Genomic DNA, 27,694 nt, shown 5'->3' on the forward strand with positions numbered 1-27,694 from the left:
CACCCACTCAGTTCTAACTATTGTTTCATAGCATCTCATTCATCAGTTCAGTTGAAGGAATGAAAATGTCTAAGATGTGAAAGGGCATGTTTTGGCCAACTAGACAGTTACTAAAAAAGAAGCTGAAGCTCGGGGCCACTGCCTCAGAACTGTATTCCCTTCTCTACATACAGTGCTACCACTGACCAAGCATTCCCAGAGATAAATTGTGTTTCGAGTAGTGCAGTGGATTTGGGCTAATCCATTCTCTGCTCCTCTAATTCCTGTGGCCAGTAACATATATATATATATATATTTTTTTTCTTTTTGGTAACAATCTTATTGAGATCTAATCCCCATACCAAAAAGTTCTCCCACTTAAAGTGTACAACTCAGTTCTTTTTATTCAGGGTTGTACATCATCACAACTAATTTTAGAGTATTTTCATCACCCCAAAAAAGAAACCTTGCACCCATTAGTGATCACCCAGTTCCCTGGTCCCCTCCCAAGTAACGTGTATCTTTGAACCATCCAGATGCCATTTTGATGCATCTGCGGGTCTGCGGGCCATGGAACACACCCCTTCTACATTTGACTTCACTAGACCTGCACCCCCACAGTGCAGCTCCACTTCCCTCCATTGATACACCCCCATGGCTACCGAGGGGCACATGCTTGTCTCCACAGTCAGGATAACGCCATCCCTGTCTTTCTTCCTCAAAAAAACAGATCAGAATACAGATGGGTAAGAGTGATGTATTATTAGAACTGACACTAAGAAAGAATTATCCTCAATTTTTGGATACAGCTCTTTGGGCCCAGTTACCCACCTCACAAAGGATTGTAGTGATCCAGTGCCTCGTGACAGTGGGATTAAGGACAATTGATCTTCAGTGTGGCTCTTCCTCTGCCCTTGAAGGGAGGTGGAATCTTCCCTCACAGGGGAGATCATGCTCTCAGATGGGACACTACCCAACCTCCCAAATCAACCACAAAACAATGACGAAGCCTCAGAGGTCCTGACCGGAGCTCTTATCCATGCCCCCATCCGCCTCAGTCATGTGCTAAGCAACTATTTTGTATGCAGTGTTGTAATAATGGTGGAGGAGGAGTACAGTAGACCAAGATGTGGTCTGACCTTAAATAATGCTTGTCTTAGTAGTAGAGATGATGTAAGTGTAATAACAATAAAATTAGTGAAAAGGTGACTGTTACATAAAAGGGGAGAAAGTAGTTGTTGGGCTTTGAAGAACTGAAAGATCACTTCTTCTTGGAGTCTCCAGAGCCTAGAGCCACTAGTGATAATAGTTACGAGAGACTACCTCAACATCCAAGACGTCTTGTCCAGTTTCCCAGTTTGCCCTCTTCATCACTCACCTCTGGACACTGTCATGGAGTCTTCATCTCCCTGAGGGCAAAGATAACCCAGTCTTACCCGGTTCTGTATGTCCTCCAGCATCTAGTGCAGGGCCTGTCATTAGGGACACCCAGGGAAAGTTGCTAATGAATGAATGAAGACATCTATATTTTAAACATATGTGATATATAGATAGATATATAGATGTATGTTTAAAAATGACACTAAACAAGCTATTATTTAGTGCCCTTGATAATAATTAAATCTTTTACGGGGACTGTGTGTGTGTGTATGTGTGTGTGTGAAAGAGAGAGAGAAAGAGAAATAAGACTCTTTTTTCCTTGTTCTCCTCAGAGTGGAGACGACTCCTCTGAAGAGGAAGAAGGGGAAGTAGATAGTGAAGTTGAATTTCCACGAAGACAGAGGTAAAACCGATAAACACGTATGATTGCTCTCAGTGTAATCAGGGAGAATCCCGAGTTTGCCACACCTCCAGTTCCATCACAGGCCACTTTCTAACGGCCTCTGAATAGGAAATTTTGAACCTACTGTGTTCATGGTTTCCCATTACCTACTTTAACAGCTGGCTGTGCACAGCAGATTCTAGTTTATCTAGTTTATCACTCAATAGGAACTCCAAGATGAGGAAAACATGGATTCAAGGTTATAACAGAATATAGTGGGCAGTTTATGTGATGTCCATACTGCTTTATGGGTAATTTTACTGGTTTCTAGTGTACCTCCCCATATTAGTCTACTCAGACTGTCATTAACAAAGTGCCACTGACTAGGTATCTTAACCAGTAGAAATTTATTTCTCCTAGTTCTGGAATCCAGGGTCCCTGGTGAGAATTCTGTTCCTGGCTTTCAGACAGCAGCCTTCTTGCTGTGTCCTCACTTGGTGGGGGAGAAAAAAAAAGAGAGGTCTTCATCTTCTCATAAGGCCACAGTCCTATCGGATTGGGGCCCCACCCTTTTGACCTCACTTGACCTTAATTACCTCCTAAAGACCCTCTTTCCAGATTCAGTCATGTTATATTGCAGGTAAGGCTTCAACATAGGAATCAGGGGAGGACACAATTTAGTCCACAGCCATTCTCCCTGCCTTGGATTTTAGACCTCAAGTATGACTAGATGAACTGAGTCCTCCTTTAGCCCATCCATGGTAATAGCTTCCTGCCTAGCTGGCAATAATAATTTTGCTTATGGGACTAAAGAAGGACCACCTCCCTCTACTTCTAGAATTAAGAGCTGTCCTTATGTAGAAGTATGGATGGTAGTTTTCTCCCAGGAGGTCTGTTCTGCTAATAGGCTTTCTGTTCTTGAAGAGTAAGATTCTAGGAATACCCCCAGGAAGATTTGTGTAGTTGCCCAAAAACCAGAAATTTCCTGAAATCAAGGGACTTCTCGTACTTTGGTAAATTGTATTCTGGGTCCCTATGCTGCGCACAAAATTGACATCTGTTCAGAGTTCCTGTCATGCTCAGTGGAAAAGAATCTGACTAGTATCCGTGAGGACTCAGGTTCGATCCCTGGCCTTGCTCAGTGGGTTAAGGATCCGGCATTGCCATGAGCTGTCATGTAGGCTGCAGACGCAGCTCAGATCTGGTGTTGCTATGACTATGGTATGGACTGGCAGCTGTAGCTCTGACTCGTCTCCTAGACTGGGAACCTCCATATGCCGTGGGTGTCGTCCTTAAAAAAAAAAAAAAAATTGAAATCTGTTCTCATCCCCTGGGCTATTCCTACCACATTGCCATTGCTAACTTGTCTCCTTGGATGCTGTATTTTCTCCTATGCAGAGAATGAACCCAGATAAAATGCCTTTTCATCCTCTGACCTCACTCTCTGGGCATCACAATTATGTTTACTCCCAGCTTTCGTTCCTATGTCACACCATTAACTTAGCCCACCTGATGAATTCCCACCTTCTTGCCATGATGCAAATCTTCTTGTTACTTCACGGTTTTGCTTTTTATAATATCCTTCTTCCTGCCTCCCTCTGGATTCCCAGCCTTGAGAGGTTGTGTGAGCCCTACCTTAACTTCCCTTTCCCACATGGACTTCCCCACCTCTGGCCTCTCTTCGTGTGTCCTTGACACCCCCACCCCCAGCCCATCACCTGGCCTGGTCATCAGCCAACCTCAGATGTGTCCTAAGAAATGCAGAAAGATCAGCCAATGACAGAGGGAAAGCACCATCTATTTTTATTTTTACTTTTTTTTTTTAATCAGTGTAAGCTAACGGCATTCGTATTTACTAGGCTACCTGTCAGCAATGGGAAAGAAATGAGGAACTTTTGTAAATCCCCTCCTTCCTCCCAGAAGATTTGCCTCACCAGGCCTAAACCCAGATGGTACCAGGAATGAGCCACCAACTGGCTGGGCAGTGCCCACAGCTGCAGAGTGGATGTCCCTTCCAGGCTCATTTCTCTTAAGGGTCGGTCAGCAGGGGTGCTGAAGGCACTTGGCCTTCCAGAGCTGCCAGGCCCAGTGGAGGGCAGGGAGAGGACACTGGAGGAGCATGAGTAGACCTGGCCTGTGGCCGGCTCTGCCGTCTGGCCTTGAGCAAGTCACTTCCCTTCTCTGCCTCCAGTTTTCTGCTCTGGGAAATGAGTCAGACCAGAGAATCCCCCAAATCTCTTTCACCTGTGAGAATCTAGGTGGTTGTTTCTCTATGAATAAGAAGCATAATTTCAGTGTGAACAGCTTCATACCCATGAGCTGATTTTCTCAAAGCCCAGCGGTAGCCATCAGCTTTGGTGTGTTGTGTGGGACCGCACAGATGTATAAACCAAATGAAAGGGGACATTCAAATTTCCTTTCAGTTGCTTTAAACAGCTTCTGCCTTGCTGGATTTGACTTACCCTCAGGGTCAGGAGAAACACTGGACACCTTGTCACCACCAAGGCTGTGAGTGACAAGGAAAGGAAAGTAGCCATTCTGGTGACTAAGTTCCTCTGGTGCTTTGTGGTTCCAGGCCCCATCGCTGCATCAGCAGCTGCCAGTCATATTCAACCTTTAGCTCTGAGAATTTCTCTGTGTCTGACGGAGAGGAGGGAAATACCAGTGACCACTCAAACAGTCCTGATGAGTTGGCAGATAAACTTGAAGACTGTCTGGCGGAGAAGCTAGATGACCTGCTGTCCCAGACGCCGGAGATCCCCATTGAGATATCCTCGCATTCAGATGGGCTCTCCGACAAGGAGTGTGCTGTGCGCCGCGTGAAGACGCAGATGTCTCTGGGCAAGCTGTGCTCAGAGGAACGTGGCTATGAGGTGGGGGCTCCTCTGTTCTCTCATCACTGTTCCCTTCCTTGAGCTCTTTGAGTTAGAACATACCAAGTCCCCTAGGGTCTTTACAGTTATCATCTAGAGTGTAAGATAAAACACTGCCTCCATGAAGTAAGTTGAAGTAGAGATGACAAAGCGCCTCCCAAATGGGCGCAGCTCTCCCACATGAAGCACATACGTGGAACTGCTCAGGAACCCTTCATCCCTTGGAGTTCCCGTCGTGGCGCAGTGGTTAACGAACCCGACTAGGAACCATGAGGTTGCGGGTTCGGTCCCTGCCCTTGCTCAGTGGGTTAACGATCCGGCGTTGCCGTGAGCTGTGGTGTAGGTTGCAGACGCGGCTCGGATCCTGCGTTGCTGTGGCTCTGGCGTAGGCTAGCGGCTACAGCTCCGAATGGACCCCTAGCCTGGGAACCTCCATATGCCGCGGGAGCGGCCCAAAGAAATAGCAAAAAGACAAAAAATAAATAAATAAAGGAACCCTTCATCCCAAGATGTAACTCAAGCATCACTTCCTTCCAGCCCCATCTTCCAACTTGGTTAAGGAGGTGAGCCTCCCTCCTCTACATCCCCACCAGCCCTGGGGGATACCATCATGGCCCGTGTAACACTTTAGTTCATGCACACTACCGCCTTCTGAGAGGCAGGATAGCTTAGTGGTTGGAAGTGTAGACCCTGGAATTGGACTGCCTAGATGCAAATCTCAGCCTTTCCATGAACTCACTGTGCTGCATTGGGCCACTTAACCTCTCCATAGGTCAGTTCCCTTATCTTTAAAATGGGTATGATAACAGCCTCTATCTTTTAGGGTTGTTGTGAGGATTAAGTGGGTTAATAGATGTTAAAGCACTTGCAGCAGTGCCTAGAATGCAGTAACAATATATGTGGGCTATGGGGGCACTATTATCACTGTCATCACCTTCATCATCATTGTCATCATCATCTTTATGTTTTCTTTCTCCATTAAGCCCACAAGAACAGGACCTAGTCTCATTTATCTCCGCCAGCAACCTAGCGCAGTATCTGTCACATGCAAGTATTCAGTATATGTTTACTGAGTGAGTGCAGAAAAGAATTAAGGTCTTACGTTGTCTTGACTTTGCAGAATCCTATGCAGTTTGAAGAATCGGACTGTGACTCTTCAGATGGGGAGTGTTCTGATGCCACAGTTAGGACCAATCAACACTACAGCTCTGCTACTTGGTAATGAAAGAATACACATCCTGAAGATCTCATGGCTATACTGGCATTTCACATCCATCCCATCCCCAGACTCTTCCCACTCTCTCCCTGCTTTTTTATCTGGGAAGAGAGCTGCCCCATCTTTCTTACCCCTAGAAATGAGCTGCAATAACAGGAACATGAGACTTCGCAAATCTCTGGAAAAAAGAAATCCAAATGAAATTAAGTCTCACTGAACATTTCAATCAAGAATGGCAGGGATCTATTTTATTGAAATTCTAGCTACTGTAACATTGATATTTATTTTTGTTTGACATTTTAACACTTTGTACTGTAAAGAGTGAACTATATATGATAGAGAGAAAGACAATAATTTCTTGCAAAAAAAAGAGAGAGAGAGAAAAAAGAGGAAAGACAAGAAGTGGAATTTAGGAGCAACATCCTTGGGAATTTGTGGGGCCAGGAGGTATTATTGCTACTTGAACAGGGGACCAGTTCTTTTGGCCCTAAGTGACGGAAGAAGAGCCAGAGCAAGACATACTGGGCATTTTAGAAAACAGGACAGCAAAAGAAAAGCAATTCCAGGTAACTTGAGAACAGATGGCATTAAGTTCAACTAGCTTGTCCAGATGGGTGATGGAAATGACCTAGAAAAGTTTGGAGACCAAATACTTACACCCAAGGTCTTTGAGGGCATGTGCTTCCTCTGGGAGGAAAAAGAAAACTGTATATGTGGAAGCTGATCTCATTTTTTAAACAATTTAAGCAGCATTTGGTAGTGAGACTTACAGATAGCGTCCAACTTTGTCCTTGACAAGTGTTCCGCTTTTTAATGCTGTCCATGCCATTACCTTGGCAAACGCATTACCTTGACCAACGTGTTGATTTTTCAGACTCAAGTGCCATCTTCCTGTAGCCTATTTCCTTTCCATCTGTTGACCACTTCTTTTAGGGAAAATGGGGGCGGGGGAGGGAGAGCCTGAGGAGGAGAGAAGGCTAAGACAAAACGAGAATGTCCAGCAGTGTTGGGAAAGCACATGGGAATTTGTAAAAGTACATTCTCAGACTATTTCGGTTCAGCTCTGTGGAGAAGATGGGATCACCGCTCCCTGGAACCAGGGTGCTTGTCTACCAGTTTTGTTGATTTAAACAGACTAGTCTTTGAAGGCAGCTAGGATGTGTGTGAGTCTGCCCAATGTCCAATCCCAAACCATCACCCATGTTTTGATTATATTAACCCATTCTATCCTGGAAGCTTTAGTGACTGGCCGCCACCATCAGAATAAAGGCAAAATAAGCAACTTGCAAAGGCACCCCCTCCCCCACCATGAGAGCATTTTTGTTAAGTGCTGTTTGTAAAACATGTTTGGGTCAATGCAGTCTTGAATAATTGGATTTGGAAATTCGTAGAAAGAACAACTGGTGCTGAGCAGCGATCGGAAAGAGTTTACACTGTCCGAGGTATGAGGTCCTGCCTGTCTCCATGGTCATGGGCTCTGAGAAGCATCCCAGGGTACGTCATTGGTGCCTCAGCTTTAAGGAAAATTTTATCTAGAATTTTATATAAAAGCAGGTGTTGGCCTACTTCCCATCTCTGCCCCCAAGATCAATTACTGCCAACAACCTCTGTAGGCTGAAGACCTGGAGAGGATGGCAAGAGGCTTTAACATTGCATCGTATTGGACATCAGGAAAGACTTATGCACACAGGTATTAAACCATTTCCAATGCAGATGAAAACATTGCGCTTCTCTGGGTGTCACTGACTGCATCAGCCAAAAAGGAAACGCAGGAGGGAATTGAGAGCAGTTCCTTTTGCTTGTTCGATCCCTCCATTTGTTTACACTTTATGTTGAGACATTGATTTAAAATTTAGTGTCTGTAATTTATAGCCCTTAGGTAGGATGAAGGAAAATGTTTAACTTATACAGAGAGCAGTATTGTTTCATTAAATTATTCCATTTTGTATAAATTCTGTAGCTGGCCTACATGAAAGATCTTAAGTTATGGCATTATTATCATTGTTATTTTATTTTATAATAATTATTATCATTCTCATTTTCTGTCGATCAGAAGGTGTGGTTTACGGTATAGCACAATGATTGTGTTTATTGCTAACCATGAATTATTATGGATTTTTATGATTTTTATGAAGGAATGAAAATGTAGCTGCCGTTTGGGAGCTCCCTGGTATTGGTCTTAGCTGTGTTCCCTCATTTTCTCTGTACAACAATCATCTGAGGTTCTGCCCTGGAGCCCAATGGATACATTGTGATTTTGACCTGATCACAAAAGCTCCTAGGTGGGCAGATGACTGAGTGGCAGACAAAGAGTTCAAAAGCTGTATACTTTCTCACGTTTCTTAAGAAATAAAATCATGAGACTACAGTAGACGCACAAAGAGAATTATTTAATACCCTGAGAGAAACAGGCTTAGAGGGATTCTACATGGGACCTGAGGGATAGATGGTTTCAACAACTGGCAGCATGGTTTGTAATCTCCTTCCTGCTAGATGCCGTAAAATCCCTTCTTTTTTTTTCTTTTTTTGGCTACACCTGTGGCATGAGGAAGTTCCCAAGCCAGGGATGGCGCCAGTAGCCAGAGCCACAGCAGTGACAGTGCCAGGTCCTCAACTTGCTGAGCCACCGGGGAACTCCAGCCTTTTTTTCTCCTAGTTGTGAGACTAAAAAAGGAAATAAAGAGATGGCATGACAGAAAATGTCTTAGTTGTGATGTCATCACACAGCAAGACTACAGAAATTCTAGGATGAGGCCTAGTCACTTAGAGAATCGCAGAGCTGGAAAAGTAGCTGAAAAGGCCATATTTTTCATCCTCTGACTTCAGAATACACCATACTGTGAATCTCTCTCGTTTGTTACTTCTGGGAACAGAGAGGCTGTGACTCTGTGTCCTCTTTCTGTCTGATATAAAACATTGATCATTCAGCTTTTCTAGCTTGCCCACCTCTAGTGGCCAAGGGGAAAGATGAAGGTCAAAGGGGCTTATACCTTTCCATGATGGTCTTCCTGGAAAACCCACCCAATACCTCATAATTGTGATAAGTTTTTTGAACTCCTCTCTTGACTGTCATAATGCCACATACCTGTCTAGATTGACTATTGTGAGCATATTAGGGTATCAGATAGTGTAGAATCTTCTGTCAGTCACTGTCTTGTCAAGAGTTGAATAAAGCTTCACACTGAGCATTTTAACTTGTTAGCAGAAGTGACGGGAGGCTTTAGAGAAGAGGTGTCTTTAGGTGAGGTTAAAAGAGAAATGCCTTCTCTATCCCAGGCCACCCTTCACTTTCTGCCTTTGAAGTAACCAGGACAGTTTTGAACTTGAGTGTGTTTCTTTGAGAACAGCTCCACAGTCATCTGAAGAGTGTGGAATGAAGAGCTCAGGGAATTTAAGAGCGAACTCTTCAGTCCTGACAACTGGGCAACAGTGCTTTAAGGAGACTCCCAGGGCTGTCATTTCAAACTTCATTGTTGATTGAGTTTAACCCCCCTTGGGATGAATGTCCACATTCATTTAGCATCTGTTTTTGACTGACTGCAAGATAATGAGTTTTAATTTGTGTTGCAGATGGGCATTCGGTTCTAATTTCCATCTGTTTCCAGATCATGTCCTCTGAATAACAATTTTTCTTAAAATTGCTTAGCAGAAGGACTGGGAAGCCTGCATCCCCTTTGAAATCAGAATAGACCTCACCACCATTCAAATTTAGACCTGTTTGCAAGATCAAGGAGAGCACCTACCCAGAAAGGTGAAGGTGCTAGCTCTGTGGTAGGATGATTTGATATGACCTACTTGAAGTTCAGATATTTAAAAACTTTTGTATCAACAAATCCATCCTTCTAGAATTAAAGATATTTTCAGTAGGATTTCAGGGCCTCATTGTACTAAATTTTCCTCTTACCCTAAGTAATAATAGACTTGATGATTTGGAGTTTTGGTACCAACCCAGTTTTAAATGCCCTCTCCTACTGTGGAGCATTGATGTTTTTTCAGTGGGAATGCAGCCTTATTGATCTACCCTTTTTTTTCCCCTTTTCTTAAAATGTTCCTCTTTGAACTTCCTGGAACTGATTTCTACAAACAGAATCTAAGGAATTTCCAACCTGCTCTGCAATATAGTGTGCTATGTTGTTTTTCCCCCAAGCCCAAAACCAAAATACCACCCCATCCCACCATCGACCATCACCACCCTAAATATCCAAGACCAGTGTTATTTATTGATCACCATATTCTTTCCTACTGAGCCTGGACAAAGCCTCAGAACCTCTCACAACACAGCAGTTGGCACAATGACTACCACTTGATTGGAATTGGTGTGCGAGGGTAGGTCTGTTTGCCATCCCAGCTCTATCCTCATAATTTCTTAAGGTGGTTTGAGATCTCAGGTTAGCTCTGGCAGGAGAGTAACAGGACTGCACCCGTGCACTCCTGATCGATCCCGCCCTGTGGCTATCAGGGGCAGCACCAATGGCAGGAAAAAGGCCACATGCTTCCCACCCACTGCCCTTGTGGACTACAATTCCGACTTAATAATCTCTAATCACTGACACTGAATTCCAAAATGTCTCTTCATTTACATCATTTCATTGTGTTAAATGAGCATGTTCCTCCACTACCTTCTATAAACCGAAAGTTAACCTAAGTCCCAGTCACTTGCTTCTTCCTTAGACTCTATGAGACTGATCTACCAAAACAGTGTGACACTCTTTTTCATCCTTTGACTTGTACTGTCAGTATGAATTTTGTGCCATTCTAGCAGCGAGATTTTTCTTCATTGCTGATTTCAGTGAAAAAAATGTGCTCATATACTCACCCTGCCATGGTTACCAACCTCACAGGCTAGCACGTAAAATCATATTAGTCTGCTTGTTTGCATGTTACAGCCAATACTGCAAGCACCTATTCAAACTGGAAAGAACTAGGCTGCCAAGTGGAGGACCCTTGTGGAACCTGGAACACTTCTCAGGGACAGGTGGCAGAAGAGGGGAGCTCTGAGATCACCGTTCTGAGAAACAAGGTTACCCCAAAGGAGTTGGGTTAAGCCTTTTAACTGTCATGTGCACAGAGCATGATGGCAGGATTTCACACAGAACCAGCCCCCAAGCAGATGGCAAGGCCACTGTTTAAGGAAACTTCTGGCTGAATCCCAGGCCTAGTCTCTAGAGCCACAGAGAGCACTCAGGGGAACGCTGGCTTCTACCCCAGGCTGCTGCCTGTGACCAGGCAGACAGGGTCCTCCAATGGCTGCAGGCCAGAGGGACCTCCACTCCAGAACATGCAAGCTAACCTCACTGGCCGTACTGTCCAGGTAGCTCACCACCTCCAGAGTGACAATGTCTCAGACTCTGGAAGTGGGACGACCCACTTTGATTCTTGATTGCAGTAATTTGAGTTCCTTTCTATTTGGAGCAAATTAACTTCTTTTTTTGAAGTCAGGTCTCAAGATGAACTCCCTCATCTGTCTCCTCTGTGGTCTCCAGTACCATCCGTTCCCCTGCTCCCTGTGTGGGTTCTGATGCCGGCTCCCTCTTTGTAGTGAACAGTTGTACAGCGATGGGAACAAGAGCGACTATCAAAGCAAACCACTGCATGGAATTAAACAAAAAGCATACTTCACTGTTTCTGTCCTGTCTTTTCCTTAGGTACTGTTTGCGGTGGGAGAGCTGGTTCCTGTGGCTCTTTCGTCAGACACACCCACAGAAGGAAGAGACGATCATCACTTTCTTTTGTGATAGTCTCTTCATGATTATTCTGTGCCATCCTAGACAGGCACTCTGCTTCTTCCCTACAGCTTTCCTGCTGCCCATCTTACAGCTACTTCTCTGTTATTAGCATCCCACTCAACAGTGAGCAATAAGAGGAAGAAGGCTAAAGTGAAAATCTGGCTTCCAAGGTATCCAACTGGTAAGATGCCTGGGAGGAGAGGGCTAAGACACCACTTTGGATTGTCTGATTTTCAGCCAATCCTGATTCCCACTGGCAAGAGGAATTGAAAGTTAGTGACAGTACCAACACACCACTCAGAACATTTATATACATTTATTTGGGAAGCTGTAAACTCACAACAGATAAGGCACATTGTTGCAAAATCCTGGGGGAGGAGATAGAGAGACAAATCCAAGGATCTTAATAAGAGGGCAAAGTGCAGAGAGCTTCCTTGTTTCTCCCCTTCCCACCTCCTACTTCTGAATACAAGAGCCAGGATTTCCAAGTCCAGCTGGCCTCATTATCAAGCTTCTTTTTAAGCAACACATCCTTAAAAATGAAGTCCTTATTGGGTTGTTGGTTTGTTTTGTTTTTTGTTTTGTTTTGTTTTGTTTTTGGATTATACCATGTCCAAAAAACACTGCTTGGAAAATTCATTCTTCATACTCAAGTATTACCAAGAATTCACGTACAACAACTGGTCTACATTAAAGGCTCGGCAAGATTCTTGGCCAAGTCAAATCAAAAACCCAGCAGATGGTGCCTAAGGGCAACAGCTCTGCTAAGAAGTGATGAGCTACTCCTACAGGGTACGGGGTCCCAGAGGTGGTCAGTTTAGGTGCCAAGGCCCTTCTGTCCTTGGAAGCATTAACCCAGGTCTGGGCCAATTCAATAACATAGCAATAGGAAGCAATGACAGCTACAAATAATTAAAATACAACACCACAAAGTTAACCAAAACCAAGCTTTCACCTTTGAATTAAAAAATAAAATAGTTATTCCTCAGTGATGCTCAGGAAATGATAAAAATGAAAAAGAAAAAAAAAAGGCATTCAGAAGGTATACTGGCTGATATCTGAGTGTACTGCATCCATTCTCCCAGCAGGAGGAGGGAGGAGGGATTTCTATACAGAAAGGACAGACTAGAAAATGTACTGGCGATCATTTGGTTCAGCCATCCAGATGGGTTAAGAATTTGTCCAGAACATATCCACAACATAGAGAGTTCACTCCATTCATATTTAATAGTTCATCTGCAGTCGGATTAATTGTCAAGATATGCAACCAAAAGAGGATCTGACACGTGGTGACATCAGTGCATCTGAACATAAATAGCATCCCAGCAATCACTGTGCTTTTGAGCTGCACATGGAAGGTCTGTGCAGTTCATCGGCTTGTTTCCCTTGATTTATGGAAGAGGTAGGTCAATCGGAAAAAAAAAAATTCTTCAGAAGACTAACAAGACAGAGTGGTGTCATGATGTGGGTTCACGTGTCATTATCTGCACTAATCATGTCCAAGAAGGGCTTCTAAGGAAAACACCTGTCACGACAGCCATCACTGTGCAAAAGAGGCACCCTGGACAAAGGCAATCAGCATCCTCTTCCGAGGCAGCTCAGGGCTTGGCAAGAGGTGAACACGACTACCGTGAATCCCTGTTATTCAATAATATATCAACAGGATTTGCTAGGAGGCCATCCGTTTTACGAGAGTCCTGCTAAATCAGGGCTGGTTTGAGAACTTGGTGTAATTCACCTTCTAGAGCAGAGTGTCCTGCATGACAAGACAGAGCACACAGAAGAACAGAGTCCAAATTATCTGTTGAGAATAATTTAAAAATGAGGGGCTTCAGGAGGACCACACCCATTATACAAATAAACAAGAGTCCAGGGACTTGGCAACCAAAGGATCCAGATCACGTATGCTTTCTACTATTTACGTGATGAGTGTTGCTTGTTTCATTCAAATATAAGTTTTTCTGGCTAAACTTTTTAATGAGGGTTCCAGGAACTAAGGCCACCAGGGCAATGGCCAGTAGCTTAAAGGCAGTTTCCCAGGAGAAAATAGCATCCAGAGAGGTAAGGGTTGACAGGATGGAGCCCGTCTGCACACAGATGAAATTATATGGAATCAAACCTGAAGAAAGAAAAGGGAAAGAGCCTGTTACTGAGGGTGGGAAAATGAAGAACAACAGTCCTTCAGAAATGTCACCAGGAATGACAACAGTGACTCCAGTTTTGTACTGATTTTACCCAATGCCTGACTCCTAAATTTATGACCTCTTTCCCTTCTTCTTTTCCACTCTTTCTCCTCCTTTCCTCACTTCCCACATACATCTGCCTCATTCAACAGGACTCGAGATGGTTTACAGAAACATATATACTACCTCCTGCTGCACAGCACAGGGAACTACATCCAATCACTTGCGATGGAACATGATGGAGAATAATGTGAGACAAAGAATGTATATGTGTGTTATAACTGAGTCACTTTGCTGTACCACAGAAATTGACAGAACATTGTAAATCAACTTAATAAAAAATTTAATATATATACACTACAATAAGATAAAAATTTAAATAGGATCCTGCTGTGTAGCACTGGGAACTATATCTAGTCACTTATGATGGAGCATGATAATGTGAGAAAAAAGAATGTATACATGTATGTGTAACTGGGTCACCTTGCTGTACAGTATAAAATTGACAAAACACTGTAAACCAGCCATAATGAAAAAAATAAAAAACACTACATATAAAAAAATAAATTTAAACAGGAAAAAACAAAATGAGTAACTAAAATACAATTAATGCTTATACAGAAATACATAAATTTCACTCATTTGCTAGAGGTGCCCCCAGATTTGGTTCCGAGCACCCAACAGCCAAAGTAAAGAGAGGCACCAGCATTAGGAAGTTTCCAGTATGCCTAAGATGAAAACAAGTTTCTTAAAAGCAGTACTACTGTTCATGTTCTGTACCGTCTCCAAGAAATCACCAAATCCATTGGATCCCAAGTCTGACTGGATGGCTAGAGAGGCTGACTGTGTAACAATCCCCTGGTGAAGTTGTTAAAAACACATCTTCAGCCTCCCCCAGAGATTCTGGTTACCTGGGTCTGGGGTAGAGCCCAGGAACCTGCATTCTCAAGCCTCTCCCAGACCTTACTCCTGCATTCTGATTGGTTTAGGACCCTCTGATGATCCATTCCTCTCTTGCAGATGATGCCTCAACATCATAGAGCCATCACTGTCACACAGCTTGTCAGAGGGTGAACTAGAATCCAGGTCCCCAGAGCCCTTCCAAGCCTCATTCCACCTGGGTAATTAAGGCTATTAAGGGAGGTCCTGAGGCATGAGGCACTCTGCCTAAAAGCCAGAATGACCAGAATTAGCTGTGGAAGATTTTGTTTCGATTTAAGATCTCAGCTTCTCTCAAGAATTCCCTATTAATAGCAGCTGCTTGACCACAGATTTTGTCGTGTTTGACCTAGAGCCCTGAGTGGTCTTTCCTCCAGGTTCTAAAGGAAATTTGAGAGGCAATCCTTGCTTTAGCCTTAAAGAGGGTGCTTTACTTCCAGTGTGGAGAAAATAATAGTCATTGATTTTACAGGATGTTAGCATTTTACCATTCAGATGAAGACGGTTGAAAGCTCATGCTTAGAGAAACACTGCACTAGTCCCAGCCCCTCACTTGGCCAAGTGGCCCATTGAGGGCTCGGCTCTTACTGAAGGTCATACAGTTGTCAAAAGGCAGTAGGAACCTCACTAAGACCAACTCTTCCAGAGGCAGATCTTAATCGAAACAGGGGCTGAAATCAGATGGAAGCCCTTGCTCTGCCCCTTCCCCCCACTCCCCGCTTCTTTCTCTCACTCCAGAAACCCTCACTCCAACTCTGCTTTTCCTGAGAGCATTTTCTGAGTGCTTACGATGGGCCAAATCGTGTGTTTTACACAGATTACTCTTCTAATCCCAGGGCCTAGCACAGTGCTGGGCACACAACAGGCACTAAATACAGTCGTAGAATGAACAACCCCTATTTTTTTCCCAACGTATTTCTGTGGGTTTTCATGTTCAAGCCTGAGGAGATTTGCCATCAGGAACGGCCTCTTGAGATGAGGCCTGACCATGCTCTTCCCGACCGCTGCTGGCAGAGGTGAGCACGTGCCCACGACAACCACGAGTCCCAGACTCGTCCACTACATCTTACCGATGAGAACTGAGAAGAAGAACTGCACGATGGGGATATTCAGAATCGGGGCCGAGAGGTTCAAGAACCAGTTTGGCGTCATGGGAAAAAGCCTCAAAAACAGTAAGAAAAAAAACAAGCTGTTTCTGTTCTCCTCCACCTGCAGCCAAAGAAGATAAAGCCGTTAAGAAGCAGAAAGAGCCTCCAGGTTTTGAAGATCTGTTGGTTTGGGCACTATTCTAGATACTTTACATATTCTTCAAATTCCAGGGCAGAGACTGTTCTCCACATTTTAATTTTTTATTATTTCTTTTTTCTCTTTTTTGGCCACACCCATGGCATATGGAAGTTACCAGGCCAGGGATGGAATCTGAGCTGCATTTACAACCACAGCTTCGGGGAAGGCTGGGTCTTTACCCACTACGCTGGACTGGGGGTCAAACCCATGCCTCTGCAGAGACAATGCTCGACTCTTAACCTGCTACACCACAGCAGTGGGGAAGAAAAAGGAGATGCCTGAGGCTCAGAAAAGTGAGGAACTTGCCTGAAGACAAGGAGCTGGGAGTGATGCAGCTGAGATCTAAGCTCAGGTCTGTGCCTCCTGCAGACACCAACAGAAGCCCTGGGTCCACCCCAGACGGTAGGAGATCCCTGGCCCTCCCTCCCCTCAGGGCCATGAAGTGACTTGGGGGGCGGTGCTGGCACTCACCTTCCTCTGCAGCAGGGCCACCTTGTCAGGAAAGTAGGAGACCACCAGCTGTTTGCCAAAAACACTGGAGAGCAGGTAGCAGCATGTGGCACCCACCGAAGCCAGCACACAGCACAGCAAAAGCCCCAGCCATGGCCCAAACAAAGCGCCAGCTAACACGTTCTGCAAAGAAAACAGACACTCTGCTACAAAGGCATCTGGCAGCGGCCAGCCACCTTGTCCTGGAGCTTGAGGGTCTGAGGTTCCCTCCACCTCCAGTGACTCCTGGACAGAACCCAACTCCCATTCTAAAAGGGGTGAATGAAAGTGATGAGAGAGCTGGGAACTACAACCCCAGCCTTGGTCTCTTCGCCTTTCGGACAGGAAGACGATGCAAACTTCAGTGAGCAGGAAAGAATTAAACGGGAAAATACATGTATGTAGCACCCAGCCTGCTACAAGGGCTCTGGTGGGTCCTGAAAACCCTGATGCTCTGAAAAGGCAGAAACCAAACTGACAAGTTACTTTTGCTCTTTTAAATGAACTCAAACCATGAAATTTTTCCTCAGTGAGACCACACAAGCTTTATAAAATGTCTCATTGCTTTGTTTTCTGCTGGAATTCCATCTATGTGGTATGCTAACACTGGGGGTTCCATGTTGACCAGAATTCTAGCTGACACTCCATAAAACTTTAGATGAACAAAAATGGAAAAGTGAACTAAATGCCATCTGGCTGGTAGACATCATCCTGCCAAATGTGTGATCCAAGAGAGAAAGGAAGTGAGAAGTTGGGGATCTGCTCAGCACCTACTATGTGTTATGAACTTAATACCTGTCTGATTACATCCCCACTCTGACCCTGTGTCATATGCCATCCTCACCTCATTCTACAGTGAGAAAGTACTGTGCCCAAGGTCAAACTAGGCGGAGACAGGATTCACCCGCAAGCAGCAGCTGGTTCTTTGTCATGAAGAGACATCAGCTCAAGAGAGCAAGAGGTACAGAGGCGACACCAGGGGTCAGCCACCAATCTCCAGCATCAAATGCACCTCCATCTCCCCCAGCATGGACATGTTTGCTTTTCTTCCAGTTTCCAGCAAAGAAACTGCTTAAGTGGATCTAGCCTGAGCTGAATGCTGAGGCAGGAAGATGACGTTGAGGCAGGAGAGAGAAGCAGGACAGAAGGACGCTTTCAGGGCTTCCTGCTTAGTCACCTAATCACTCAACAAGTGCTGAGGGCCGCTGTGTGCCAGGTGCACCATCAACCGTGCCAGCCTCTCTGCACCTGCTGTATCATTTAATCCTCCGATGTAACAATCCTCGGGATTATACAGGAGAATCCCTACTCCACTGGACGAGGATATGGGGTTGGAGAAGTTAGGTGACTTGCTCATGGTGACACAGCTGGGATTCCAACCTACCCAAAGCTATAAGACATATACATTTACACGAACCAGCTTTCAGTGCTACTGCGAGGACAGCACAGATTCTTTTGTACAGCCTGAGACTACAACTGATGAGAAGCATCCAAGAGCCCAAACATAAGCTGGGGTTTAACACTGCGGCTCCTGAGAGCCAAGGATCCCCACAAAACCAGGAGGACCTGTCCTCTCCACACTGGGAGACTTCCCAGCCTCTACAGCCCAACATCACCATGAACAACCTGCACTTATTCATCAAACATTTATGACGGCACATCCCTATGCCAGGCAAAGAAATTCAAAGGATGAGAATAAGGAACAGGTCCTGTCCTCAAAAGAACTCAGACTAGAGAAGAAAACAGATTTTTAAAAAATCAAAAACATTACAGAAGCTCTGAAGGGGAAGAGTTGACCCAGCCTGGGATGGTGGGGCAGGGTCTCAAGGACAGCACCCCACAGCTATCAAATCGAATCCTTAAAAACAAAAACAGCATAACTGAGAGGAAAGGTAGGCTCGGGAGCTGGGTAGATGTGGGTTCAAACCCCAGGACTACCACCTCCTCGCCTTGTCATCTGGGATAGTTACCTGATTTCTCATCATTCATGGCCTTATCTTAAAAATGTGGAGAATAGTGTGTGTTATTGTCTCTTGCAAGAATTAAATAAGGTCATTCAGGTAAAGTGACTAGGACAGCACCTGACACAGGGGAAGCTGACAACAAATGGTAGCCACAGTAGTCTATCCTCTAGACCGTAAGAGCTGCAGCCCAAGGGCCCGTCTACAAGGACAGAAGGTGGCTTCCTGGCAGGCACAGGAGGAGGGCAGGATACTGACCAGGAAGCTGGAGCCAGGGATGGCAAAGCCCTGTTTGTAGAGGTAGGCACTGCAGAAGAGTAGGAATACGTAGGCCTGGTGCTCCTTCCGGTACTCTCGAAGGACCTCAGAGAGTTCCCGCAGCTCAGCCACATCTGAGGGGAACCATAGTGACCTGAGATTTGAAAAAGCAGATGGAAACAAAAGTCCAGATGAGCCTGATACCTAAGAAAGTCACTTGCTGTGTCTTTCTTCCAAAGGAGGTTTATAAATGTGCCCCTCATCTGGTCTGCCGGCAACACACGCATAACGGGAGGCCAGGATGACGGATGACATGATACAACACAGCAGAGGCAAGGAGAGCCTTGGTTTGGGAGCAAAGGACCTGTGGTTGCATCTCAACTCTGCTACTCTCCAGTTGCGTGATCTTGGGCTAGTCCCTGAGCCTCAGTTTCCTCATCTGAAAAAGGAGGGGTTGATGGTGGACAATCACCAAGTTCCCTCTTAGCTCTCAGGTTTTATGAACTATTCTTAAGAGGCAAATGGCTTAATATCTAGGCAAATGCAAAACATCCTAAACTACCTTTTCCTTTCCATGAGCACCTCCTCCCCCTAAGTTTTAGGCCAAGGACAATTCAAACTTGACACGACTTCTAAGTTACTAAGTAAAACAATTGTTTTATCAGTCACAAAAAAAGCCAATTAAAGATTCTCCAGGAAAGTATATTTGTCCCACGCCATAAACAAAATCTTTTCAATAATGTGTCAGGCTTGAAACCAGCCCTTTCAAAGAGCCGGCTTTTCACCCTGCTCTTTATATGGTCCTCAATGCACTATGAACCCAGTCCAAGAGCTTCAGTGTAAAGTCTACCTTGCCTCTGGCATCTAAACAACTCCTGAATCCATCAACGATCAAATCCATCAAATAAGCAAACTCTCCTGGTTCTCATCAGAATGTTTCTCTTAGTATGTATTACACCTACAGCAGAGCCTTCCCAGATGGAGCAAAAGAATACAATCTTTGCAAACAACCTTCTTAACAATCAAACATCATAACATCCCTGACACCCTTCCATTAACTTTATGAACAGTAGCTGCACTCACGACAAACTGGCCCGGTAGGTATTGTAACGCCTTCTGCCTCAGCTAGTCGGTCCTGAGAAGGAAAAGCTGAAACAGCCAGGAAGAGGGGCGGACCCGATAATTAATTAGCGAATAATTTAAAGTTGTCTGGGCAATGCTTTTCCTGAAGACAGAATGCCTTAAAGTCCCAAGGACAGACCTAACAAAACTGAAGTGAAGTGGGGAGGACGATGGAGGGAGGCTGGAAGCAGTCGTGAAGAAGGGGCTGCGGGTCCAACCAGGGCCGAGGGTCGGATGCACAGGGGAGTCAGGACTGGGCCAGGAAAGACGACAGGGACACAGCTCAAGAGGTGATGCCATGGCGCGAACAGAAATGCTCCGGGGTAAGACGCCGCGTTTCCCTCCGCAAATCTCACCCCCAAAAGGCACTAGACAGCATTCCCGCGCAGCGACCAGCAAGCAGGTCCCAGCTAGGACCGGGCCCCAGGTCCAGTCCACCCGGCCTGCTCGCGACCGTGTAGACGCTGTCTGATCCCCAGTCCTAGAACTGAACCTCAAATCCCGGCTCCCGACGCCTCCGATCTGGGAACCCCAACCTCGGGTTCCCAGACCCATCTTCCGACCTGGCTCCCCTCCTTTGACCTGAAACTTGTTCCCCGCCACCTCTGCCACGCACCTGTCTCCAGCCCCTTCGGCTGAGCCTAGTGTCTCCCCGCGGGGCAGTCGGGTCGACAGCAAGTACAAGGCAAAGGTGCAGCCGGCGAAGACCAGGAGGAGACCGAGCAGGGGACGCATATCGGCGCCCTCACCCCGACCCGCGGGGGCCGCAGACGAGCGCGGAAGCAGCACCGGGGACCTAACTGCTCGCGTACTGCGCACGCGGAGCGCGTTAGGGGACGGACCGGGGCGGGGTCCGCTCCAGGCCCCGCCCCCCAGATACAGACCCCGCCCCCTACCGGCCTCCGGCTGCTTGCCCCTTAGCCAGGAATCCTGCAGATCCGGTCTTGCAGCCTCCCTGTTCAGCACGTTCGTCTGTCCTCCTCCCGTTTGGGTGTCTTTTTCTGTTTATCTCTGTCTCTTGCTTCACTTCTTTGCGGGCTCTCTGCCAGGCGCTGGGAGAATCACGAGCCCTACCCACAGCGAGCTTGCGGTCTAGTGGTCACTCCAGTCTTGTCAACCATCGGTTGTAACACAAAGCAAATGCAGCCCTCTTAGAACCAAAGGCTCCTGTGAGTGTGGTGGAATGGTCGACACGGAAATAATGAGAATTTCCTTTTATTGAACGCCTATGTGCTCATTACCCTTAATGCTCCCAGGAATCCTGCAAGGTTGGTATTTTTGGTATTTTTGTCTTTATTTAACAAAAATCTGAGTCCTGGAAAGATTAAGTGACATCTCCGAAAAGAGAGCCAATATAGAGTCCAAGTCACCCTGAGTCCAAAACTAGCGGTCCCACACTGCGTGGATTCATGGAGAAGGTGGGGTTTTGAGTTTACCTTTGAGTTTACAGTAAAGCATGAGCAAGATTTCCACAACAGAGAGAGGAGGAATAGGGTGAGCTGGGGACCCCAGTAAGGTGCCAGCCTTCAGTATCTGTGAAGCCTAAATTGAGAAGTGAATGAGAAGGTGAGGAAAAACTCAGAAGTATTGAAAGGCAGCTAAGGAGAATGGTTTTTTAACATTGTGTTTTAAGGAGACACCAACAGAAGTGTTTAAGCAGGTGTTGCCGTTGTGGCACAGCAGAAACGAATCAGACTAGTGTCCCTGAGGAGGAGGGTTCAATCCCTGGCCTCGCTCAATGGGTTAAGAATCCGGTCTTGCCATGAGCTGTGGTGTAGGTAGCAGACACATCCTGATCTCGAGTTGCTGTGGCTGTGGCCTATACCAGCGGCTACAGCTCTGATTCGACCCTAGCCTTGGAACTACCATATGCTGCATGTGCGGCCCGAGAAAGAAAGAGAGGGAAAAGAAGTGTTTTAGCAATGGAATACATTAGTTCCCATTTTTGGATGTTTGCTCTGGCAAATGATTAGACTCCATTCTGAGTTGATAGCTGCAACTGACTTGGTGAGAAAGGATGCTGGGCTGAGCCAGGACCACATCAGTGGGGATGAAGGGAGGAAGATGGACAGACTGGGAGAAGTTGAGTTGGTAGGACATGCCTGATTAAATGGAGAATGACAGAGTCCAAAATGTTACAAGCCTGGATAACAGAAACCATCCTTGTCACATCATTCAAAACCCTTCTTGGGCCAATAAGGAGCACCTGTCAGAATTTGAAGTGCACAAGGTCCTATCAATTCTACATCCAGGAATTTAACCCCTAGGTATGCCCATAGGTAGACAAAGATGTTTGTTCAAGGGTGTTCTCTCAGCTTTGATATTAAGATATTGGGAACAACTTACCCATTATTTAGGGGGACTACTGAAGTTAATTATTGTCTATTCACAAATGGAACACTAAGTAGCTTCATGAAAGAGGGAGGCAACTCTGTCCTGATACAGTTCTGTTGCCCAGTATGGCTTGGATAACAAACACTTTTCAGTGTTAAGACTACATCATGACTCATTCGTAAGAAGAAAAAAAGGATATTTTTATATGTTCAAAATACTGAAGTATTTATGAATTAAATGGTTCAATGCATGAGATTTGCATCAAAATAATGAGATGGGGCTGTAGTGGGTAAGGATGTAAATAAAATACGAATGGCTGGAGTTCCCTTCGTGGCTCAGCAGTTGACAGACCCGACTAGGATTCATGAGGAGGAGGGTTCCTGGCTTCGATCGGTGGGTTAAGGATCTAGCATTGCCGTGAGCCAATCGCAGACGCAGCTCGGATCCCACGTTGCTGTGGCTGTGGTGTAGGCCAGCAGCTACAGCTCCTATTTGAACCCTAGCCTGGGAACTTCCATATGCCATGGATGTGGCCCTAAAAAGCAAAAATAATTTTTGAAAAATACAGTTGGCTGCTGAGTTGATAATTACTGAAGCTGGATGATGAGCACATGGAGGTAGATTTCATACCATTTTCTCTATTTCCATATATGTGTAAAATTTGCCACTTTAAAACGTGTGGGGAAACGGCCTCAGTCCGCCATTCTAATTTTTTTCTTTCAAACCCCCCATTGCAGCTGGACTTGCACTGTGTTAGTTTGTGCCTGACAACACTCTTCCCTCCATCTGGCAAACTTCTCTGCCTGAAAGTTCCCTACTCTTTCATCAACATACAAGGCATTTGTCACTTCCCTCTGAGAGGCCTTCTCCATTCCTACTGGCAGAAAAGTTGTTCCTTCTCTGTGATGGGGGCTGCCTGTGGAGAACCTGTTTTCCTCTGATTGCAAATACTGTGCTCCAGTGTCATTATCCATGCAGGGGACAGTGAACACATCTGTAAATGAGACAAGGTCTCACTGTCCTATGTTTGTCCCATCCCTGAGCTCTGTTCTTGGCTTATCACTGGCACTTGATGGTGGTTTGTAGTTTGTTGAATAAATGGACCAGGTCTAGTGAGGAAACCATTGCTTGTTTGGTTTGGAACATATTGATTTTGATTTTGAGAGGTCAAAGGAATATGGGAGGAGAGAGAGTGAACGAATGCGATATTTGTTTATCAGAGAACAAGAAGGAAAGCTCCTGCTCTCAAGGGCTTCACTTTCCCTCTGGCTGGGGGAGAGCATGTTATAATTACAGAGCATGAGAGCACTGAGGAGGAAACAGGTGCAGCCAAGCTCCCAGAAAAGCAGGTATCTCCATCTCACTTCAGGATGAGTGGCTGGGTAGGTGTTCAGGTGGAGTCACTTTGAGCATCTGATGCACCCACAACTGTGAGTGCTGAGCAGGGCGGAGCCCTTGTTGACCCCTCCAGAGCCCCCGCTCTTTGCTCTGCCCCCCATTGCCTCTCAACCAGCAAGTGAAAATCCAGAGCTCGGGTTGAACATTCACATTTGGAGGTCATCTGTCTAGAGGAGAGTTAAGCAGGAGTGGGAAAGTCTCTTAGGGAGACCATGAGAGGGAAAGTAACAGCAGCTGACATTCATTGAGCCTAAGCTCACTCCGGACCCCAGGGAAGCCTTTTACACACGTTTATTATATATACCAACCTTCATGAGGCAGGAACGCTTTTTTTTTTTTTTTTTTTTTGTCTTTTTGTCTTTTTAGGCCTGCACCCGTGGCACATGGAGGTTCCCAGGCTAGGAGTTGAATTGGAGCTATAGCTGCTGGCCTACACCACCGCCACAGCTATGCAGGATCTGAGCAATGTCTGTGACCTACACCACAGCTCATGGCAACACCAGATCTTTAACCCACTGAGCAAGGCCAGGGATCGAACTCACATCTTCATGGCTACTAATCGGATTTGTTTCCACTGAGTCATGAAGGGAACTCCCTTCGTTGTGTATATTCTGCTGCTCAGCCCACTGAGCGAGGCCAGGGATCTAACCCTCAACCTCATGGTTCCTCGTTGGATTCTCTCCGCTGAGCCACGGCGGGAACTCCATGAGGCAGGAACGCTTAACAGCCTCCACTTTTTGGTTCAGAAACTTAGGAAGAGTTAAGTCAACAGAGGTCACACCACAACAAATAGCAGAACTGAATCACCTACCCGACACTGCCTTTTTTGGAAAGGAGACTGAGATCAGAAGCCTGGTGAGGAAACGGTGGAAGCAGTGAAAGAGAACTAGGTAGCTCATGCAGGGATGTGGGATGAGAGCTAGGGTAGTGGGGGCAGAGCGTGCTGAGGGCCCAAGAAAGACTGTTAGAAAAGGACCCGGAGTGCAGTGTCAGAGTCCTTGGAAAAATCCAACAGGGAGACCTGAGGGGTTGTGGAACTCAGCCAACATCAGGGGGTAAGGAACATTTGACAGCGCTCCTTTGGGAGATTCAAACCTAATTTCCTACATGCCCATTGCCCAAGCTCCTGCTTGCTGCCCCTGGCTTATCCCCCTAGCCTCCTTTTCTGATTCCTCCTACTCAACCCATATGCGATGGGGAATAAGCCCTGGACTGTGCTCCCCGCTCCCCGCCCAGCTCCACACTGATCTCAGTCTCCCCAGCCCTCCTGACCCCCAACACACAGAGCTAGCTCTAAGCAGCCAGGGCACCGTCTGAAGGCTGCACAGCCTCCACTGAAGCCCCTCACTTACAGCACATGCCAGGCAGCCTGACAGAGGACAGGGGCAACCCCCCACCAGGGGCATGTGTTGGACTGGGGAACAGGAGGGAACTAGTGGTTCAGGGAAGTGGAAGGGAAGAAAAGCCAAGAGGCTCCAGTGAGAGCAGATTTGCCAGCCACTCCCTATGGCTCTTTGTCATCACGCTTAACCTCCTTTCCTGGCTTAATCAGATCTGCTTAGAGTATCTGAAAGGAGTAGCTCTGATCAGGCCACAGGACCTTGCTTCCCCATTCCTGCTCCAGCCACCATGAATGGCAGCAGGATGGACACCTGCTCCAAGAGGAGAATCCAAGGGTGATCTCCTCAGACTTTGAATTGGGCCACCTAGTGAGTCAGTGGCCAAGGAACCAGTGGTTGACAGCTGCCCTGTGAGGGAGTGGAGCTGAGTCTGAGAGACGCATAGCTGAGCACGAGGGTTAACGAAAGCCCATGGATGCTTGTTGCTGAAGGCTCCAAAACGGCCCCCATCCCTGCCCTTCCTAACTTCTGATGGTTCAGCTCTCTCTGGGTTTCCACAAGTCCTCTCTCTCATGAAATCTGGGGTAAAATGAGTGCATTTCTGTTGCTGGCATCCCAAGTCTCCTTGGCTAAGATAGGGTTTTGCAGGAGTGAGAATGTGGGGCTGTGGTCTGAGGGTGGCAGTTTCTAAGTTTAGGTTTTGGAAATAACACAGTTAAGTGTATTATAAATCCCAGTGGAAGTGGCTCCATAAGGACAAGTCTATGCTGTTCAGCAGACATTTATACAGTAACTGCTTTGCGCCTGGCTCTGTGCTGGGCGCCAGGGCAGCAAAGACAAATAAGCAGCAGCTGCTCTTATGGTGCTCCCAGTCTGGGAGGAGGTACAGACTCAGAAACAAATTACAATACGGCTTCATAAAACAGCAATGGTAGCATAGAGTGGGTGGTGGAAGGGAGTCCAGGAAAAGCAAGCACAGCTTGGAGCCACCCAGGCATGCCAGAGGTTCCCAGAGGGTTTGAGCTGAGGTGCTACAGCAGGGGAGTGGGTAAGGACAGAAACTCCTAGGCTTCGGGATAGGTGGGCTTGCTGGAGAATGGTATTGGGACTACCTGGAAGTTGTGATGAGACATGAAAAAGAACCAACCTCTCTTTCTCCCAGGGAGCCTGGGAAGCGAGCAGTGGGCCTCTTGTCTGTTGAGACAAGAGTAACACAGGTGGTTGGGAGAGAGGTCCAAGGCAGAGAGGGATGGGTGCCTTCCTGGAAATGGACTGTGGCTGATGGTGGAGGGGGAGATCTTTCCTCATAGTGGACTGTGGCTCCCTAGGTCCAACAAGATGATGGAGAGTGTTTGTTTAATAACTATCTCCTGAGTGCAGACCATATTGGAGGTACTTCACCAGGCACAGCTGGGTACAGCGCTTGGCTGGCAGAGCAGTCTAGTGGAGAAGATGGACAGGAATCAGGTTCTCACACGCATAATATAAAAAATCGATATAGCTCAAACAGTGCTATGGAAAGAGAAGTCCAGCGTGCTCTATGGAGAAGGAAGGTCCAGGAAGACTCCTCTGAGGAAGTGATCGTCCAGCTAAGGTCCAAAGGCTGAGCAGGAGAAACTGGTGAAGACAAGCAGGAAGAGTGTAGGCTGCAGTTTAATTGCATCCTGGGCTGGGGATTCAGACAAATACACTGATAAACAGAGGGAAGAGAGGCAAAGATAACAAGAGACAGTTGAAAGGTCCAGCGGCCTCAGGAGAAAGATTGAGAGGAGAGGGGCTTTCATTTCACCTGATCACTATTATAGGAAACTCTTTAAAATTCACCTCCACTCCAGGGAACAAACTTCCTTCCTTTACTCATTCATTTATCCACTCATCCTTCCATTTGTTCATGCACACACCCACTCTGCAGTGAGCTGGGTACCATGCTAGGAGATGCCAGGAAAGGCAACACAGAGAGACCCACTGGCCCAAGGAGTTTATAAATGGATAAAAATGCTGTTCCTGGCATTTTCTGGCTGTTGTCTTGATCCCCTGCTTACTAGGCAAGGCAAAGAAGTCAAAGAAATGACTGTGCTAATCAAGATGGAGGACCAATAAAACTCTAAAAAGAAATCAGGGCTTATCAGCCCCCAGATATCTGTATCCACCACTGCTGAGGAAACATGGGAAGGAGGAAGGATAATAAGATGTCCAAGTGGGCAGGAGCATCACTGAGCCTCCTCTCAGAGTTCAGACATTCGCTGTGGGCATCTCTCACTTAAGTGAAACAGACGCTGGATTTGCTACACATGTAGAAGCAAAGATAAGATGTGCCACACAGGAATATATTCACAGAGTTCAATCATTTATGAAACAGAGAGTCCTTTTTTTTTTCTTTTTTTTTTTTTTTTCTTTTTTTGTCTTTTTGCTATTTCTTGGGTCGCTCCCGCGGCATATGGTGGTTCCCAGGCTAGGGGTCGAATCGGAGCTGTAGCCACCAGCCTACACCAGAGCCACAGCAACTCAGGATCCAAGCCGTGTCTGCAACCTACACCACAGCTCATGGCAACGCCGGATCGTTAACCCACTGAGCAAGGGCAGGGACCGAACCTGCAACCTCATGGTTCCTAGTCGGATTTGTTCACCACTGCGCCTTGACGGGAACTCCCAGAGGGTCCATTTCTTTAAGGCTGTTCTTACAGAAAGCAGTAGAAGAGCAGTCACTTAGACGGGGAGGGGGTTTTAGTGGACCTGTGACTCTCAGGAATCCCAGGAACCTTCCTGCAGTGGCCAGAGCTGGGCGATGTGTGGTACCCACCCCTTTGGCTTTGTCTCTGATCTGTGC

General features: G+C 46.3%; 2 protein-coding genes across 8 annotated transcripts in view; one reads left to right on the forward strand and one right to left on the reverse strand.

Moving 5' to 3' along the window:
- Positions 1 to 12,971, forward strand: part of MAP3K13 (mitogen-activated protein kinase kinase kinase 13) — a 181,475-nt gene extending 168,504 nt beyond the window's left edge. For all 7 annotated transcript variants that reach the window (XM_021069980.1, XM_021069982.1, XM_021069984.1 and 4 more), the window contains 3 exons: positions 1,692 to 1,762; positions 4,317 to 4,614; positions 5,735 to 12,971. In XM_021069980.1, the coding sequence (XP_020925639.1) occupies positions 1,692 to 1,762; positions 4,317 to 4,614; positions 5,735 to 5,836 (471 nt within the window). In that variant the 3' untranslated portion in view covers positions 5,837 to 12,971. The remainder of the gene's footprint in view (positions 1 to 1,691; positions 1,763 to 4,316; positions 4,615 to 5,734) is intronic.
- Positions 11,858 to 20,626, reverse strand: TMEM41A (transmembrane protein 41A). The gene is made up of 5 exons (XM_021069988.1): positions 20,412 to 20,626; positions 18,674 to 18,827; positions 16,437 to 16,598; positions 15,749 to 15,887; positions 11,858 to 13,675 (listed from the first exon to the last, which is right to left on the reverse strand). Exons 1-5 carry the CDS (start codon positions 20,528 to 20,530, stop codon positions 13,455 to 13,457), a joined length of 795 nt encoding a protein of 264 aa, XP_020925647.1. The 5' UTR covers positions 20,531 to 20,626; the 3' UTR covers positions 11,858 to 13,454.

The sequence above is a fragment of the Sus scrofa genome, chromosome 13, assembly GCF_000003025.6.
Source record: "Sus scrofa isolate TJ Tabasco breed Duroc chromosome 13, Sscrofa11.1, whole genome shotgun sequence".
Taxonomy (NCBI): domain Eukaryota; kingdom Metazoa; phylum Chordata; class Mammalia; order Artiodactyla; family Suidae; genus Sus; species Sus scrofa.

What these genes read in the sequence shown, in the direction of transcription:
- TMEM41A (XM_021069988.1), bottom strand. Translation starts at nt 20,530, where the DNA reads ATGCGTCCCCTGCTCGGTCTCCTCCTGGTCTTCGCCGGCTGCACCTTT. An exon ending in TCCCTGGCTCCAGCTTCCTG is followed by an intron (nt 16,599 to 18,673) that starts GTCAGTATCCTG and finishes TTTTCTTTGCAG; the next exon opens with AACGTGTTAGCTGGCGCTTT. An exon ending in CTTCTTCTCAGTTCTCATCG is followed by an intron (nt 13,676 to 15,748) that starts GTAAGATGTAGT and finishes TTCTTTCTTCAG; the next exon opens with GTTTGATTCCATATAATTTC.